The sequence below is a fragment of the Phalangium opilio genome, unplaced genomic scaffold, assembly GCF_054372755.1.
Source record: "Phalangium opilio isolate 3A_F unplaced genomic scaffold, DU_Popi_V2 ptg000081l_1, whole genome shotgun sequence".
Taxonomy (NCBI): domain Eukaryota; kingdom Metazoa; phylum Arthropoda; class Arachnida; order Opiliones; family Phalangiidae; genus Phalangium; species Phalangium opilio.
The window spans coordinates 718,539-736,825 of NW_028324188.1; the positions used below are offsets into that span (position 1 = coordinate 718,539).

Genomic DNA, 18,287 nt, shown 5'->3' on the forward strand with positions numbered 1-18,287 from the left:
TTGTGGTCCCATTAATTATTTTTTTTTGTGGTCCCATTAATTTTAATTTTGGTCCCATTATTTTTTTTTGTGGTCCCATTAATTTTCATTTGTGGTCCCATTAATTTTAATTTTTGGTCCCATTAATTTTAATTTTTGGTCCCATTAATTTTAATTTTTGGTCCCATTAATTTTAATTTTTGGTCCCATTAATTTTAATTTTTGGTCCCATTAATTTTCATTTGTAGTCCCATTAATTAATTTTCATTTGTAGTCCCATTAATTAATTTTCATTTGTAGTCCCATTAATTAATTTTTTTGTGGTTCCATTAATTTTAATTTAGGTCACAGTAAGTTGAATTTTTGGTCCCATTAATATTAATCATGGTCTCATTAATTTTAATCTTTTGGTCCCATTAATTTGACCCTGTTTAAAGGTCAAAGTTCAACTTTAACCAGAAGTTCCTTATTTTTTTTTTTTTTAATCTTTAGGGGATTTAATAATTTAACCAGAATTAGTTTTTCCTTTTTAATAATTTCTATTTTAAATAATTTATTAACAATTAATGGTGATATCAGTTCAAAAATTTGCATAATTTAACTAGTTTAGCTTTGTTTGTTTTTTTAGGGCTCATTATTGTAATTTACGAACTGTAGGTGCCGAGATTGCTAGTGTCTTATTGCATGTAAAAGATACAGTTAATGCAAAACGGGTACCGCTTGCAACTTTTTCAACAGCATGGGGGTTTTCTGATCCTGAAGTGAAGGCCAAAACGCGACCTGTTAATTAAAATTTACAATTAATTAATAAATTAATTTATTAATTAACAAATAAACCAATTAATGTACCAATTTTGGGTTCTATAGTCATGTTTCCTTTAGGATCCACGAAATGAAACCTTCCACCGCTAAAATCATCTCCGTAGTCGGATAAATAAAGCAAGGAGGTGTAATGAAAGGATTCGTAGGTTTCCTAGTATGATTTATGTTAATTAGGCTTAGGCTTAGCGGAGTTAAGGGACTGGGGACGGTGGTAAGTAATTACTTTGTCAACATGGACATGCCAATATTCGTCATGTTTTGTTCGTGGGGGAATGTTCATGAGTCGGGAGAAGAATGTAGGTTGAGTCAGGTAAATATTTTGAACTCTGAGACCAAAATGTAAGGCAATCATCCGTTGAATTTTGTTCTTAACGGCGCGGTAAATCTCAAAGCTTTTGTGGCTAAATATGGAGTTCACATCCTTTTCTTTCATTAATCTACGTTTAATTAAGAAATTTAGGTATAATTTTAAGCCTTGGCGGAAAATAAAATGTGCTAGGCCTTGGTCAAAAAAATAAAAAAATGTGTGCTAAGCCTTGGTAGAAAAAAGTGTCACGTGAGTGAGAAGGGCTGGAAATAAGGAAATCGAAGGGCGGATCACAGGAGTATAATTTTAAGCCTTGGCAGAAAAAAAATGTTCTAGGCCTTGGTCAAAATAAAAATGTTCTAGGCCTTCGTCAAAATAAAAATGCGAGCTAAGCCTTTGTAGAAAAAAGTGTCACGTGGTGAGGGCCGGAAATAAGGAAATCAGAGGGGGGAACCACTGGACAGTGAGTGGACACATGGCCTATAAGAAATGTTTCTTATTTCCAGCACTGCCCAAAGATTTATTAACTATTAACCCCGACTTTCCGGGGGGGGGGGGGGGAGAATGGTGTAATGGGCCTTGGCAAAAAAAGAAAAAAGTCAAATAGGCCTAATTACTTGTAAATGTTGACGAAATGATTTCCTTGGGACAAGGCCCCTGTGTGAATATCTAAAATAGAAGCACCACCTAAACCACCCCCAAAAGTTAACCCTTTTTTTGCTAATTGCAAAAGCTCGTAGCTTTCATGTGGCGTAATTATTGCGTCAGTTACTGCGCGACCACAACGTGTTGGTACGCAACCTGAAATAATTTTTTTTATTCCCTGTTAAATTTTGTTTCAATTACTGACATAGTTGAAACCATACCAGGGAATTTGGTAAGCTCTTTTTGATAATCATCTGAGCATTTTACTTCGTGCGTTTTGAGTTGAAGCACTTCTTTTTGAGAAGCGAAAGGCTTAGGCTTCTTCACAGTTTGAATGTAAATCAGAAGTATTACCATACAACACAACCCCATGCGAACCAAGATTTTTTTCGCGGTTATTCTGTGTTTTATTGGCTCAGTTTCTACCTCTCTGAAACGTTTTTTAAACAATTTTTACGTCTATTTTGACATAATTAAAATTATTTAAGTTATTTCTTTACTCTTTCGGTTTTGATTTAGATTTTTTGGGTGATTTTGGTTTATTATTAACCGCGAGAGCTTCTTTCGAAGTTGATGGTTGTGGGTCATCATAGTTTTCATCCCCCGAGGATTCCGACGTAGATGAAGTATTATCTACTTTATTTTCATCGGTATTGATGCTAATTCGTTTTCTGACGTTAGCCATGATAGTATTAAAGTTAATTTTAACTTAATTTAGAAAGAAAATAAAATAAAACATTAAATAAACGTGGCATTGTAAGATTTAAAGGGGCATCACGGGTATCGATTGGGCTTCTCCTTGTTACACTCAGCAATCCAGAATCAAAACAATGCTTTTCAACCAATCAGAAGGTGTTTCGGTGAAAAGCGGGTTTTACTCTTAGCCAATCAGGTTGCGAAGCGGTGTTTAAAGGGTTGAAAGGTTAATTATTGTTTGAAAAATTCGCGGTCGTTTGGTATTTATTGTAATAATTTGCGGCAAAATAATATCAATAAATTTTAGCAAAATTTATTAAAATAAAATGTCGAACATCAATCTATCAAACCCGGAATTATTCAGGTACATTTTTTGAATAAGCTCTTTATGAATGAAGTTTTTCGTTAAGCCTTGGCTTAATGTAATGTAATGTTAACTTGGTTTTGGTTGCAGATTGGTGCACTTTGATTTAAAAGGTGCACCACCTAAATTGTCATACTTAAAACAGGTAATATGAATAGTATTTAAGGAAAATACGCGAATTATAGTTAATTTTCGGTCTAATTTGAATTGTAAATTTAGTTATTTAGTATGATAAGCTCCATAGGGGCAAATGGAGTAATTTTAGAGTACGAGGATATGTTTCCTTATGACCCCCAATGTCTGGAGTCAATAGCTTTGCCTTACGCTTATGGGTAGGCCAATAATTAGGCCTTAATTAGGGCAAACTCAATCTAACAGTCGTTATATAATTATAAAACCCAAAAGAGCCCATGAAATACAAGATCTAATTCAAGTAGCCAATGCCCATAACCTTACTGTCATACCTTTGGTTCAAACCATTGGACACATGGAGGTAAAATTCAGTGTCAATGCCCTTTGACCTTTGTAGTAGATAAGGAACTTTAGATCTTATTTAAAATCATTACAGTTTGTTCTTAAACATAAAAAATACGCCCATTTGAGGGAAATTGGTAGATATCCTAATTCAATCTGTCCAAGTTGCCCAGGTTTTTATACAATTAAATTAATTATTATCCTAATTAGTCAGGTTAAATTTAATCATTTAAAAATATAAATATTTAGAATCCTTATCTCTGGTTTTGGAAATGATTAAACAAGTTATGTCCTTGCATCAAAATTCACCCGTACTTCATTTAGGAGCTGATGAGGTTAATTTTTTTAGACATTTTTAATTAGTTAGCTAGGATTTAATTAATTAATTAAGGCATTAAATCTAAATAATAAAATCAGGTTTGGCACCTGGGAATGTGCGAAACATGTTCCTTTACCATGAAACGTAATGAATGGACCAAAATGGATCTTTTTTTGAGTTACATATCATTATTGGCTCGTAAAATCAAAAATGAATATCCAAGATTAACTTTGGTTATATGGGATGATATGCTACGAACTAGTCAACCTCATGATATAACTAGTAATAAATTAATTAGTTAGTTAGTTTTTAGAGATTGAATTATGGTTTAATGGTGTATTTTGATATTATGACAGAATTTGATTTAGGACAATTAGTGGAACCCATGGTTTGGCATTATTTAACGTTAGAAGAATTTAAGATTGGACAGGGTATGAAATTCCATTTTTTTGTCTTGTGTTATCAGGGTTCAAATAAGCCTGTTAAAAATTGGTGAACATTTTAAAAAACTTCAGAAAAATTAGGTCAAAATTGCAAAAAGTGCAGAAAATTAGGTCAAAATTGCAAAAAGTACAAAAAATTAGGTCAAAATTGCAAAAAGTACAAAAAATTAGGTCAAAATTGCAAGAAATGCAGAAAATTAGGTCAAAATTGCAAGAAATGCAGAAAATTAGGTCAAAATTGCAAGGAGTACAGAAAATTAGGTCAAAATTGCAAAGAGTACAGAAAATTAGGTCAAAATTGCGTAAAGTATAGAATATTAGGTGAAAATTGCAAAAAATATAGAAAATTAGGTGAAAATTGCAAAAAATATAGAAAATTAGGTGAAAATTGCAAAAAATATAGAAAATTAGGTGAAAATTGCGTAAAGTATAGAAAATTAGGTGAAAATTGCGTAAAGTATAGAATATTAGGTCAAAATTGCGTAAAGTATAGAATATTAGGTCAAAATTGCGTAAAGTATAGAATATTAGGTCAAAATTGCGTAAAGTATAGAATATTAGGTCAAAATTGCAAAAAATATAGAAAATTAGGTCAAAATTGCGTAAAGTATAGAATATTAGGTCAAAATTGCAAAAAATATAGAAAATTAGGTCAAAATTGCAAAAAATATTGAAAATTAGGTCAAAATTGCAAAAAATATAGAAAATTAGGTCAAAATTGCGGAAAATATAGAATATTAGGTCAAAATTGCAAAAATATAGAAAATTAGGTCAAAATTGCGGAAAATATAGAATATTAGGTCAAAATTGCAAAGAGTACAGAATATTAGGTCAAAATTGGAAAAAGTAAAAAAAAATTATAGAAAATCCATCCAATTAAAAGCTTCTTATGTACCCTGTTAAAATTCAAGCATCCCATTTAAATTTAACATCAAAAATTAATTATAATAATAATTAAACAAAATAGATATATGGGAAAAATACTCCAACATATTCAAGCAAGTTTGGGTTGCTAGCGCATTTAAGGGTGCTTCTGACATAGCTCAAATGGTAACCCCAACCCGTTACCATATAGCCAATCAGCAAGCTTGGATTCAGACCCTTAATTACGAAAGCAATATATTTTTCAAACGCGGGAATAATCTCAGAGGAATTGCTTTAACAGGATGGCAACGGTACATCCAATTAAAAAAATTAAAAAACTAATAACTATTTAAAAAATTAAAAATAATAATTGTATAATTAATCTGCAATTATAGATACGATCATTTTACAGTATTATGCGAATTATTACCGGTAGCCATACCCAGTTTATGCGCATGTTTATTCACCTTATTAGAAGGTGGTTTTACTCCGGATACTCACGTAAAAGTATCCAAATATTTGGGGTTCGTAGAACCAATAGTTTTGGACGCGTATCCGAGGTACATTATAATTAGTAGACGAGTTTTAGGCCTAGAAAAGATATTAAAATAGGGTTTTTTTAAAAAATGTTTAGGCCAGTTCCGTTACCTTCAAAGATACCGAGGTTTCCCGGTTCAACTGTGTTTCTACACATAAATCAGTTAGCGAATTTATTATCAGAATATCATCAGTTACTGCAACACCCAAGGTATAATGAATGAACTTTTGACCCCTTTGAATCAAATACCATTTTTTTTTTTGGCGCAAATTAAAACTTATATCTTTTAAATCTTTATGATTTTCAAGTTTTAAAGGTGCCTTCTCAAAGTACCAAATTAAGAGAGGGTGGACCAATCCTTTACACATTGATCAGTTCCTTCCTAAAGCAAAATGGTTAGAAACATTGATTGAAATTAATTCGTAATTTAAATGAGCTGGAAACCTTTAATTATATTGTCAGAATGCCCCTCTTTTATTAGGGAAAATTAACGTAATTAATGTAATAAATTAGACAAGTATTAGACCAAAGTAGGCTTAGCTTTGTTTGTAGACCAAAGTAGGCTTAGCTTTGTTTGTAGACCAAAGTAGGCTTAGCGCTTTGTTTATAGACCAAAGTAGGCTTAGCTTTGTTTATAGATCAAAGTAGGCTTAGCTTTGTTTATAGATCAAAGTAGGCTTAGCGCTTTGTTTATAGACCAAAGTAGGCTTAGACCTTTGTTTTTAGACCAAACTAGGCTTAGCCCTTTGTTTATAGAAAAAAGTAAGCTTAGCGCTTTATTTATAGACCAAAGTAGGCTTATCCCTTTGTTTATAGACCAAAGTAGGCTTAGCGCTGTGTTTTAGACCAAAGTAGGCTTAGCGCTGTGTTTATAGACCAAAGTAGGCTTAGCGCTGTGTTTTAGACCAAAGTAGGCTTAGCGCTGTGTTTTAGACCAAAGTAGGCTTAGCGCTGTGTTTTAGACCAAAGTAGGCTTAGCGCTGTGTTTTAGACCAAAGTAGGCTTAGCGCTGTGTTTTAGACCAAAGTAGGCTTAGCGCTGTGTTTTAGACCAAAGTAGGCTTAGCGCTGTGTTTTAGACCAAAGTAGGCTTAGCGCTGTGTTTTAGACCAAAGTAGGCTTAGCCCTTTATTTATAGACCAAAGTAGGCTTAGCCCTTTATTTATAGACCAAAGTAGGCTTAGCCCTTTATTTATAGACCAAAGTAGGCTTAGCCCTTTATTTATAGACCAAAGTAGGCTTAGCCCTTTATTTATAGACCAAAGTAGGCTTAGCCCTTTATTTATAGACCAAAGTAGGCTTAGCGCTTTGTTTATAGACCAAAGTAGGCTTAGCCCTTTATTTATAGACCAAAGTAGGCTTAGCCCTTTATTTATAGACCAAAGTAGGCTTAGCCCTTTATTTATAGACCAAAGTAGGCTTAGCTTTTCTATTAGACCAGCCCATTTGATAAAGGTTGCCAGCCAATTTACATTTAATCTTTCAAAACTACGCAGAACAATATTAAAATCATTTTGTTTATAATAAATTCAGTCTGCTTTCGAATCTGGAAGGATTAAATATGCAACTACGTAACTCGATGGACGAAATCTACTACCCTGACACTATCACGGAATGGCTTGAAGTTAATTTAGGCCCACACTTAAAGCAACTCGCTAAAATTGTCAAAAATGGCGACGAACAATTAGTCATTCACGAAAGTAGAATCGATATACCATTTTAGACGTAAAATAGACCAAAAAAATCATTGAATGTAAACACATAAATTGATGGAAACCATTTCTTTATTATTTCTCAGTAACATTTTTCGTTTCACATTAAATTTTATACAAAGTAGAGTCAAAAAAACATTCAATTCTTTTTGACTAGTTTTTAATTAAATTTGGGAGTCTTCATTTTTATTTCTTATCTTTCATCACAACTTTACTAAACTATTTACAACTGTTCTTAATTTAATTTTAATCTTAATTAATAATAACATTAAGCCCAACAAAGATCGCATTGAAGTGAGAGATTGTGTCAAATTTATTTAGCTTTATTTCTTTCTAAATACCGGTTTCTTGTAAGATGTAGTGATTTAATTAACATTTTTCTTTAAAATTAATTTAATGTATGAGGGGGGGGGTTTATTTGCCGGCTTTAACTTCCGCCATTCGGTTAAGGGCGCTGCCGGCGCGGAACCATTCAATTTGACCATCATTCAAGGTATGTGCCAGTTGAATGGATTCTACCTTACCGTCTTGGTGTTTAACTTCGCATGTAAGAGGCTGAAATGGCATTGGAATTTTAGGCTTAGTGCTTTGTTTAGCTTGTAGACCAAAGTAGGCTTAGCGCTTTTCTTTGTTTAGCTTGTAGACCAAAGTAGGCTTAACGCTTTCCTTTGTTTAGCTTGTAGACCAAAGTAGGCTTAACGCTTTCCTTCGTTTAGCTTGTAGACCAAAGTAGGCTTAACGCTTTCCTTCGTTTAGTTTGTAGACCAAAGTAGGCTTAACGCTTTCCTTCGTTTAGTTTGTAGACCAAAGTAGGCTTAACGCTTTCCTTCGTTTAGTTTGTAGACCAAAGTAGGCTTAACGCTTTCCTTCGTTTAGTTTGTAGACCAAAGTAGGCTTAACGCTTTCCTTCGTTTAGTTTGTAGACCAAAGTAGGCTTAACGCTTTCCTTCGTTTAGTTTGTAGACCAAAGTAGGCTTAACGCTTTCCTTTGTTTAGCTTGTAGACCAAAGTAGGCTTAACGCTTTCCTTTGTTTAGCTTGTAGACCAAAGTAGGCTTAACGCTTTCCTTTGTTTAGCTTGTAGGCTTAACGCTTTCCTTTGTTTAGCTTGTAGACCAAAGTAGGCTTAACGCTTTCCTTTGTTTAGCTTATAGACCAAAGTAGGCTTAACGCTTTTCTTTGTTTAGCTTATAGACCAAAGTAGGCTTAACGCTTTTCTTTGTTTAGCTTATAGACCAAAGTAGGCTTAACGCTTTTCTTTGTTTAGCTTATAGACTAAAGTAGGCTTAACGCTTTTCTTTGTTTAGCTTATAGACCAAAGTAGGCTTAACGCTTTTCTTTGTTTAGCTTATAGACCAAAGTAGGCTTAACGCTTTCCTTTGTTTAGCTTGTAGACCAAAGTAGGCTTAACGCTTTCCTTTGTTTAGCTTGTAGACCAAAGTAGGCTTAACGCTTTCCTTTGTTTAGCTTGTAGGCTTAACGCTTTCCTTTGTTTAGCTTGTAGACCAAAGTAGGCTTAACGCTTTCCTTTGTTTAGCTTGTAGGCTTAACGCTTTCCTTTGTTTAGCTTGTAGACCAAAGTAGGCTTAACTATTTCCTTTGTTTAGCTTATAGACCAAAGTAGGCTTAACTATTTCCTTTGTTTAGCTTATAGACCAAAGTAGGCTTAGCGTTTTCATAAGGTTTTAGACCAAAGTAGGCTTAGCTTTCTCAAAAATGAAAGTTGCCTAAAAGTAGGCTTGTAGACATAATTACTAGGCTTAACAATTAATTAAAAGGTTTTTTACTTTTCCAGGGGCGAGGTTCTTGAGTCCTTTAAGAGAAATCTTATCAGTTGGTTGGATTTTATCATAATCCTTGGGGTCAACAAAGGTCAAGGGCAACATTCCTTGTTTCTTCAAGTTAGTTTCATGGATACGAGCGAAAGATTTGACAATAATAGCCCTTCCACCCAAATGACGGGGTTCCAAAGCAGCGTGCTCTCGCGAACTGCCTTCACCGTAATTTTCATCACCTACTACAACCCACTGGATACCTTTAGACTTCAAAACCGAAAAACCCCCAATGTAAGTCGAGATTTTTGTCATGTCGTCACAACTTTTGGCGGGAATTATTTACCTTATAGTCACGTGCCGTTTCAGGGACACCTCCCCATTCTCCTGTAACTTGATTTTTAATTTTATTAGCTTCGTTATTTTCAATGTTGATAGCTCTATAATGAATCAAAGGTATGATAGGCTTAGCGTTTTGAATATTAAAGGGAAAAAAGGACTGATTAATGAAACCCACCCAATGAACATATTGTTGGAAATGTTGTCTAAATGACCTCTAAACTTCAACCATGGTCCAGCTGCACTAATATGGTCAGTTGTACACTTGCCCTTAATCTGTTTATTTAATTGAGAATTAAAATTTTTTCAAGTATATTTAGTTTTAGACCAAAGTAGGCTTAGCGCTTTCCTTTGTTTAGCTTATAGACCAAAGTAGGCTTAACGATTTCCTTTGTTTAGTTTATAGACCAAAGTAGGCTTAACGATTTCCTTTGTTTAGCTTATAGACCAAAGTAGGCTTAGCGTTTTCCTTTGTTTAGCTTATAGACCAAAGTAGGCTTAACGATTTCCTTTGTTTAGCTTATAGACCAAAGTTAGGCTTAGCGATTTCCTTTGTTTAGCTTATAGACCAAAGTAGGCTTAGCGATTTCCTTTGTTTAGCTTATAGACCAAAGTAGGCTTAGCGCTTTCTTTTGTTTAGCTTATAGACCAAAGTAGGCTTAGCGTTTTCCTTTGTTTAGCTTATAGACCAAAGTAGGCTTAGCGTTTTCCTTCGTTTAGAAAATAGACCGAAGTAGGCTTAGCGTTTTCCTTTGTTTAGAAAATTGACCAAAGTAGGCCTAAGTTTTAGATCAAAGTAGGCTTAGCGTTTTCATTAGGTTCTAGACCAAAGTAGGCTTAGTTTTGTTTAGCGCTAGTACTTTTCTATTACCTTCATGAGAACAACCATATCATCCAAATCTTTACCGTCCCATTTGTTAAATGGTTTCAAAAGTTGAAGTCGCTTACTCTTGGGGTCAACAATGACGTCAAGGCTAGAACCTTCAGCTGGGGGAGCTTGATAGGTATCTTCACCAGGGTCAAAACCTCGGCTAGGTAATTCATCACCAACTGGGCTTTCAAACTTAAACTTTTCACCTATTTTTAAAGAAAATAGACCAAAGTAGGCTTAGCTCCTTAGTCTAAAAGCTAAAAAACTTTAGTTTTTTTACCCTTTGAGCCAGTTAATTCGTCAGTTAAGGGGTTGAAATCTAATCTTCCGGCGATAGCTAAAGCCGTTACCAGTTCGGGAGAAGTTACAAAAGCGTGGGTAGCCGGGTTGGCATCATTACGCCCGGTAAAATTACGATTGTATGAAGAAACGATGGTATTTTTCTCTCCCTTTTTAACGTCTTTACGGTCCCATTGACCAATGCAAGGTCCGCAAGCGTTTGCCAAAACGACTGCTCCAAAATCCCTCAATGTTTGAGCTTGACCATCCCTTTCAATAGTGGCTCGAATTTGCTCTGAGCCAGGTGTGACGGTAAACATGGATCTCGATTTGATACCGTGGTTCAAAGCTTGTCTGGCCAAGCTAGCAGCTCGACTCATATCTTCATAACTGCTGTTTGTGCAGCTACCAATTAGACCAACTTTGATGTCAAGTGGCCAACCAGCTTTTTTGGCGTTTTGACCCAATTGGGAGATAGGGTGAGCCAAATCGGGGGTGAAAGGTCCATTGACGTGTGGCTCTAATGTGTCCAAGTTAATCTCGACAACTTCGTCATAATTTGCTCCCGAATCTGATGTTAAGATATCCTTGTTTTTCTCAGCTTCAGCCGCGATTTCTTTGCGGTTTGTAGCAATTAAATAATCCTTCATGCGACTGTTGTATGGGAAAACTGAAGTGGTGGCTCCAATTTCGGCGCCCATGTTGCAAATTGTTCCCATACCTTTTAAAATTTAAATAATGGTTCCAGATTTGAGCCCACTTTTGCCTAAACTTTGAGTTCGATTTCGTCTAAACTTTGAGCCCACTTTCGCCTAAACTTTGAGCCCACTTTCGCCTAAACTTTAAGCCCACTTTCGCCTAAACTTTAAGCCCACTTTCGCCTAAACTTTAAGCCCACTTTCGCCTAAACTTTGAGCCAAATTTCGTTAAAACTTTGAGCCAAATTTCGCCTAAACTTTGAGCCAAATTTCGCCTAAACTTTGAGCCAAATTTCGCCTAAACTTTGAGCCTACTTTTGTTTAAATGTAAGCCTTGGTTTTCCCCTATTCAAGGGTAACCAGAGTCCAGAAGATTGACTCAAATATTTTAATTATCAACTTCATTAGTTTAGCAGAGGACATGCCCTGGTCAATGGTCATGGACCAGTTTATTTATTCCACGCCGGGGGGGGGGGGAGAGTGGGTTTGCTATCATAATGTCCAGTTTAAAAAAAACTTATTTCCCGCCCTGCCTGTGCACCCACGTGGGCCACGTTACCATGTAAGTTAATATTAGTTCCAAATTTAAGCCTACTTATTAGTTAAAACTAAGTAGGCATCAGGCAATTGCCATCTCAGGGTACATATCATTAAAGTTTAGTTTAAATTAATTCATTGTTGTAAATTTAGGCCTTAGTTTGTTTAAAATTTAAGCCTTTGTTTGCCCCTGAGCAGAAGCAGACGACAGACAGTCGCCATTTTGAAAGGTAAGTTCAAAATTATTTGTTGGCAAGACTATACGCGGTTAAACCATTAATCTCGGGTTAATAAACCACACCTGATACTGCCATTAAATTAATTTAGGTCAAAAAAAAACTTCAAAAAAAAAAGAAAGTTTTTATTTATGATAAACCATATTTAAAAATGGCTACCATAATAAAATGACCTATTATTATTACCCTATGAGGTAGGCTTAAAAATACTAAATTATCTTGACCCTATGACCTTAATAAATTACCTGTGCATGAGATAGAATCAACTCCAGGTCCATAATACTCAACAATAGCACCTGTACCACCCTTAACAGTTAAAATACCCGCAAGTTTGAGAATAATATCTGTAAAGTTATAAAAAAAAAGGGGGTTGAGATTGAGAAGGGATTCAAAGGTCAAATATTTGACCTTTAGGAGAAGTCCAGCCTGATAATTTTCCATCTAAATGAACTCCGATAACTTTAGGGCATTTTAATTCCCACGGGATATTAGCCATAACATCTACAGCATCGGCACCACCAACTCCGATACACAGACCACCCAAACCACCTCCATTCGGAGTATGGCTGTCTGTACCAATCAATAAAACTCCTGGAAACGCGTAATTCTCTAAAATAATTTGATGGATGATTCCACTTCCCGGTTTCCAGAATCCAACTCCGTATTTTGAACCAGCGGAGCTCAAAAAATCATAAACTTCTTTGTTGATGTCTTTGGCACGAGCCAAATCTTTCGTACCACCAATTTGGGCCTCGATTAAATGGTCACAATGAATAGTTGATGGTACAGCGACCCTTTTTAAACCACTGGAGATGAATTGCAACATTGCCATCTTCAATTAAATATATTTAATTTAATGATGATTAAGATGTGGGAAAGCAATTAAATTTAAGAAGATTTATTCAACCTGAGCTGTTGCATCTTGCATAGCAACTCTATCTGGTCTCAAACGCAAATAACTATTGCCCCTTTCAATTTCTTGAGTTGCTGGTTGGTCCAAATGAGAGTAGAGAATTTTTTCAGAAAGGGTTAAGGGTCGGTTTAGTCTATAGTTCATTTGTTTTTACAGAAAAGTAAGTTTGTTTTAGAATTTTATCTATTATAGTTTCATGATCAGAAGTAGAATTTAGGACAGACCTTTTCTTAACAACTTCTAAATTTGCTCTTAATTTGTCATATGGTAGGTTATCTTTGTCAAAACGGCTCATAGCCACCTTAAAATAGCGTTTTTAATGTTTAAAACTGTATAAATAGCTTTTATTTTAATGCATACTTTCGTGGGAGCAGCGCATAATGGAGAAATATGCAATAATCGAATATGGGAAGACAGTTCAAAGGTTTTAAGGCTCTAAAACATAATTATACATAATTAGGCTTAAATTTTAATCTGCAAATATTGTAAATTAATAAATTTCCATTTAAAAATATTGAAATCTTTTAAAATAACGTCTTATCTACATAACTAAAGACACAAGCCTTTAAGACAACAAATTGATAAAATTTTGGCAGTGTTTCAAACTTTTTAAGGACAATATTATAAGAGTTTGAACTTTTGAAGGTTATTCAATTAAAATGTAAATTACATCCTAAATAATTAGTTTGTGTACAAATATATGCAATACACGTGCTTAGTACGAGGTTGGCTTCCCCGCATATGTTATAAATTAACTTTAATTGACTTTATTATTAATAGAGGTCAAAATATAGAACATCCCCCATCCCTAATTTTATGACCATTTCAATAACGGGTTCTAGAAAGGGTTAAATTCATTTTTAACCGCTTAAAAATGCATATTATATAATTATGAACTATTATTTTTCAAGTTATACTGAAATTTTAAGTTACAGTTAATTAGAATTAGTTTTAATTAAAGTTTTCTTACCCGGCAACGAACGACAGCTTGTAGATTGAGCGCCATTTTTGCTGAATAAAGGTCATGGGCCCGGACAGCCCCTTTTATCATTTCGTGCAGAAAATCCAGCGATTTCATTGGCTGAGACTCCACCAGCCCGCGTGTTTGATATTCTTAAGCCTAACGCGTATCAACTTTAGTATTTTAACGTAATTAAATCGCCTCTAATTTGATAATTATTAATCATTAATACTTATTTTAATTACGATTTATTTTTTCGTTAAAGAATACGAAATATTTTGTCATTTATTTTAAATAATCGTGTAAAACTTTTCGTCTTTTATAGTGGCAAACCTACGCCGGTTTCCCGCCAAATTTTATAGCTAGTTCCTAAAAAAGCCGCCAACGAAGAAACCACGTGGTTTACCTTACAAATGCATTGCAACATATAGCGCCAGAACCATTTATACAAAATGGCATCTCAACCTAGGTCGGATGTTGTCGATTTGCGACAGAAAATAGAAAATCAAAAGAAAATGTCGCGTAATAATCGGAAAGAATTAGGAGAAGTTCAATTAAACAAGTCACACAAACAAAACTTAAGCAGGAATGACTATCCGAGGTATTCCTATCATCGAAACAGATCCTACAATAACGAGGAACCCAGCGTCCTTCGTAAACTACACGAAGGAATTGAACAGCGTAGATTATTCTCGGACGAAGATTGCCTTATAATTGAAAAGAAAATAGACGATGTCGTGGCTCACGGTGATAATGGAGATTATTTACCACGTACCGTCGATAGAGCTCCATTGAGAACCAAGTATTTCTTTGGAGAAGGTTATACTTATGGTTCCCAAATCAAAAAGAAAGGTCCTGGTATGGAGAAATTGTACCCGCCTGGAGAAGTTAGCGAAATACCTGACTGGGTACATGAATTGGTAAGTAAATACAGGGTTCATACATACCTGGAAAACCTGGAAAAATCAGGGAAATAAATAGTTGACAAAAACTTCAGGGAAATTTAGAATTTTTTGTAAAATTCAGGGAAATTTCCGTCAAACAGGGGCCGAGTAATTAAGCAAAATATTCAATATAACACATCCTCCATAGGATTAACATTACACTATACTTTGGAGGCTCATAACTCTGGTTATATTAGAGATAGGGAGATGTCATTTGATTATGTTATAGTCATATTTGCCCCCCCCTCCTTGGTTAACATTTGCTCCGCCCCACCCTCCTTGGTTAACATTTGCTCCGCCCTCACCCTCCTTGTTAACATTTGCTCCCCCCCCCACCCTCCTTCGTTAACATTTGCTCCGCCCCCACCCTCCTTCGTTAACATTTGCTCCGCCCCCACCCTCCTTCGTTAACATTTGCTCCGCCCCCACCCTCCTTCGTTAACATTTGCTCCGCCCCCACCCTCCTTCGTTAACATTTGCTCCGCCCCCACCCTCCTTCGTTAACATTTGCTCCGCTCCCCACCCTCCTTCGTTAACATTTGCTCCGCCCCCACCCTCCTTCGTTAACATTTGCTCCAAAAACCTGGAAAATTCAGGGAAATTTGTTTTCCAAAAGTTGTATGAACCCTGAAATAAACATCTAATGGATCCATTTCTGAGGTAATTATAATATTTATTTATTTATTTATTTACAAATACAGGTCATAAAACCTTTAGTAAAAGCTAAAATAGTTCCTGAAGGTTTCATAAACAGCGTTGCTATAAATGATTATCAACCCGGGGGTTGTATTGTTTCTCATATTGATCCCCCTCAAATATTTGATCGTCCCATCATCTCAGTTTCTTTTATGAGTGATAGTGCTCTTAGTTTCGGATGCAAGTTTACTTTTAAGCCTATTAGATGCACGGAACCTATTTTGAGATTGCCTTTACGTAGAGGATGTGTCACAGTTTTAAGGTATAAAGAGAAAAATAGACCAAAATTAGACATATTGATGTTTAATTAATAAACATTTTAGTGGATATCCGGCAGATAGTATAACTCATTGTGTTAGACCTCAAGACATTAAAAACAGAAGAGCTGTAATTATACTTAGAAGGTAAATTAGTTTAATTTAATTAAAACTTAATTAAGCCTAAATTATAATTAAATTTCAGGGTTTTTCCTGACGCACCTCGACTTACACCTGAGGAATTAGAAGCTATTAAAGAAACTAAAAACAACGGCAGCCTTCACGCAAAAACCTTCTTTTCCCTTGAACGTCTTTCATCTCAAACTCCGCCACCCGAGTCACCACCTCAATCTCTCGCTAAAGAAAACGACAATGACAATGATGATTTAAAAGGGAATCCTCATACAATTAAACGAAAATTAAAGAGCGTTATTCAAAATGGAGCTTCCAATTCTGGTAAATATGATAGCAACTCTGATGTGGATGAAAAAGATCAATCAGATGATGAAACGTCAAATACTCGACAACGTCGTAAGAAGCTTAAAAGTAGCGCCTCTTCCGCTACTGCTGCTGTTGTAAGTAAAACGTCTTCTGATGATTTAGAATCACATTCGGGCTACGAATCTGATGATTCTGAAACTACAAGGAAGAAATTAAAGTCTTAAATAAACTTTTTGGGGGGGCGGGGCCGAAGAATGTTTCCGTTCTTTTGTTCAATCCTTTGTAAATAACTAAATATTTCTCCTAAGAAAAAACATACCTACATTATTGCCTTTCAACTTTTTCAACTCAAATTTTCTCTCGTAGTAGACGAAATTACGTTTAAAAAGTTAATTAAACGTTACTTTCATTTAAAGGGGAAGTTTTTTTTTTTTTAGTTTTAGTTTTTTAACTCGTTACTAATTAGGTCTATTTCTCAGTTGATAAAAAAAAAGTGTTTTAAAAAAGGAAGTATTTTTCTCTATTCATTTCTTATTACAGTTTTTCATTTCCCTTATTATAGCTAATATTCTAAAATAAAAGAAAAATCTAATTAAGTTTAATGTTTATACCAAAAACACTTTCAAATAGTTCAAATTATATATGTCAATATTTAGATTTGACCACCAAAATGGCTGCCATTTGTTGGTTTTAAATAGCTTTTTAGGCCTCGTTAGCAAAGCTTTGCTAGGGCCAAGGCTTAGAAACAAACAATACAAATTGAATACAATAGCCCAGGACAAAGGCTTAGAAACAAACAATACAATAGCCCAGGGCCAAGGCTTGGAAACAAATAATAGCCCAGGGCCAAGGCTTAGAAACAAATAATAGCCCAGGGCCAAGGCTTAGAAACAAACAGTAGCCTAGGGCCAAGGCTTAGAAACAAACAATAGCCCAGGGTCAAGGCTTAGAAGCAAATAATAGCCCATTGCCAAGGCTTAGAAGCAAATAATAGCCCATTGCCAAGGCTTAGAAGCAAATAATAGCCCAGAGCCAAGACTTAGAAACAAACAATAGCCCATGGCCAAGGCTTAGTTAACAATAGCCCAGCCCGATTTCTATTATTAGTTATAATTAGTTTATCAGTTATCAAGATGGTGTTAACTTCACTTTTAAGCCTATTTTTTCCCCTTAACAATATCTAAATACGAAAAAGAATTTCATTTAGGCTGAACTGTTAACCCTAACCCAAAATCCCGCCAAAAATCTTAAGCCTTGTCAATAAAGATGGCAGCCATCTTGGAAATCAAAATAGGCCTATTTTATCAATAAAAAAAATGTAAAGTTTATATTTTTTCGCTAGTCCCATGAAACTATGATCAAAAACGCTTAATAATAAGTGTGTTAGTTATAAAAAAAAGTGATAAATTTATAATATAATTAATCATTGGATAATTTTAGTTAATTTTTTAATTACTTTCATATAGTTTTATTTTATTAATGAAAAACAAAGGCCATAATAAGTTAGTTAGCGTAACCTCATTAGTCACGTAATTTTCAGTTCCTTTAACATATTCATGAACATGTTTAAAACACTAAAAAATATATCCAATGATTAATTAATTAATTAAAGAAAACCAACTGAAATTAGTTTGTTATAACAATATTTAAATGATTTAAGAAATACCGTTAGTTTCAAATTAATAATAACTCCGAGCTTACCACTAAATATTTAATACTTTAAACATAAGTTAGGCCTACAAAGAAATTTTTTGTTTTGTTTTTGCGCGTCACTTGTAGTTAATATGAACTCAAAATATGTTATTTTAAGTCAGTTAAAAGAAATGCTCTCATAAAAATTAATTATTTGGGGAGTTTTTTTTGTTGTTTTTTAATTATCTCTCAGTTTTGTTTATAAGTTCTGAAAAATTCCCAGCAAAAAAGTATTAAAAGTATTTTTTGGCAAAAAAAATATGTTGTTTGTTTCTATTTTTTGACACTAGATGTCCCTCTCAGTCAAGGTTGACAAGCCCCGCCCACAATAGGCATAAAGATAGGTCGAAATTTATAAAATTTAGATGTTTTTAAAGCAAATTTCGGCTGCTGTTGCGCCCCTAACTTGCTAACTTATGCAGGAACCAATCAGAATCCGCTCACGGTGGGGGCTAAAACTAGCCTTTGCTGTGGGACTGGGAACTTAAGC

The 18,287-nt window shown here is 34.6% G+C and overlaps 4 protein-coding genes across 4 annotated transcripts; 2 read left to right on the forward strand and 2 right to left on the reverse strand.

Annotated features, from left to right (window-relative positions):
• Window positions 1–498: 498 nt before the first annotated feature.
• Window positions 499–2,577, reverse strand: LOC149653824 (2-oxoglutarate and iron-dependent oxygenase domain-containing protein 3-like). Its single transcript, XM_089846756.1, has 6 exons — window positions 2,254–2,577; window positions 1,975–2,183; window positions 1,726–1,909; window positions 1,025–1,238; window positions 829–952; window positions 499–759 (listed from the first exon to the last, which is right to left on the reverse strand). Exons 1-6 carry the CDS (start codon window positions 2,436–2,438, stop codon window positions 614–616), a joined length of 1,062 nt encoding a protein of 353 aa, XP_089702882.1. The 5' UTR covers window positions 2,439–2,577; the 3' UTR covers window positions 499–613.
• A 47-nt stretch (window positions 2,578–2,624) lies between these two features.
• Window positions 2,625–7,298, forward strand: LOC149653825 (hexosaminidase D-like). Its single transcript, XM_089846749.1, has 13 exons — window positions 2,625–2,813; window positions 2,904–2,958; window positions 3,033–3,145; window positions 3,219–3,306; window positions 3,382–3,460; window positions 3,537–3,622; window positions 3,705–3,888; window positions 3,963–4,037; window positions 5,017–5,224; window positions 5,309–5,473; window positions 5,548–5,661; window positions 5,760–5,846; window positions 6,984–7,298. The coding sequence occupies exons 1-13, from the start codon at window positions 2,776–2,778 to the stop codon at window positions 7,171–7,173; spliced, it is 1,482 nt and encodes a 493-aa protein (XP_089702875.1). The 5' UTR covers window positions 2,625–2,775; the 3' UTR covers window positions 7,174–7,298.
• LOC149653826 (putative aconitate hydratase, mitochondrial) lies at window positions 7,217–13,859 on the reverse strand. The gene is made up of 12 exons (XM_089846743.1): window positions 13,777–13,859; window positions 13,167–13,241; window positions 13,031–13,107; window positions 12,801–12,939; window positions 12,302–12,725; window positions 12,139–12,237; window positions 10,424–11,143; window positions 10,144–10,349; window positions 9,451–9,548; window positions 9,280–9,373; window positions 8,949–9,203; window positions 7,217–7,717 (listed from the first exon to the last, which is right to left on the reverse strand). Exons 1-12 carry the CDS (start codon window positions 13,855–13,857, stop codon window positions 7,577–7,579), a joined length of 2,409 nt encoding a protein of 802 aa, XP_089702869.1. The 5' UTR covers window positions 13,858–13,859; the 3' UTR covers window positions 7,217–7,576.
• A 250-nt stretch (window positions 13,860–14,109) lies between these two features.
• On the forward strand, window positions 14,110–18,056 carry LOC149653827 (RNA demethylase ALKBH5-like). The gene is made up of 4 exons (XM_089846754.1): window positions 14,110–14,687; window positions 15,413–15,669; window positions 15,731–15,811; window positions 15,870–18,056. The coding sequence occupies exons 1-4, from the start codon at window positions 14,220–14,222 to the stop codon at window positions 16,327–16,329; spliced, it is 1,266 nt and encodes a 421-aa protein (XP_089702880.1). The 5' UTR covers window positions 14,110–14,219; the 3' UTR covers window positions 16,330–18,056.
• The last annotated feature ends 231 nt before the right edge of the window (window positions 18,057–18,287 follow it).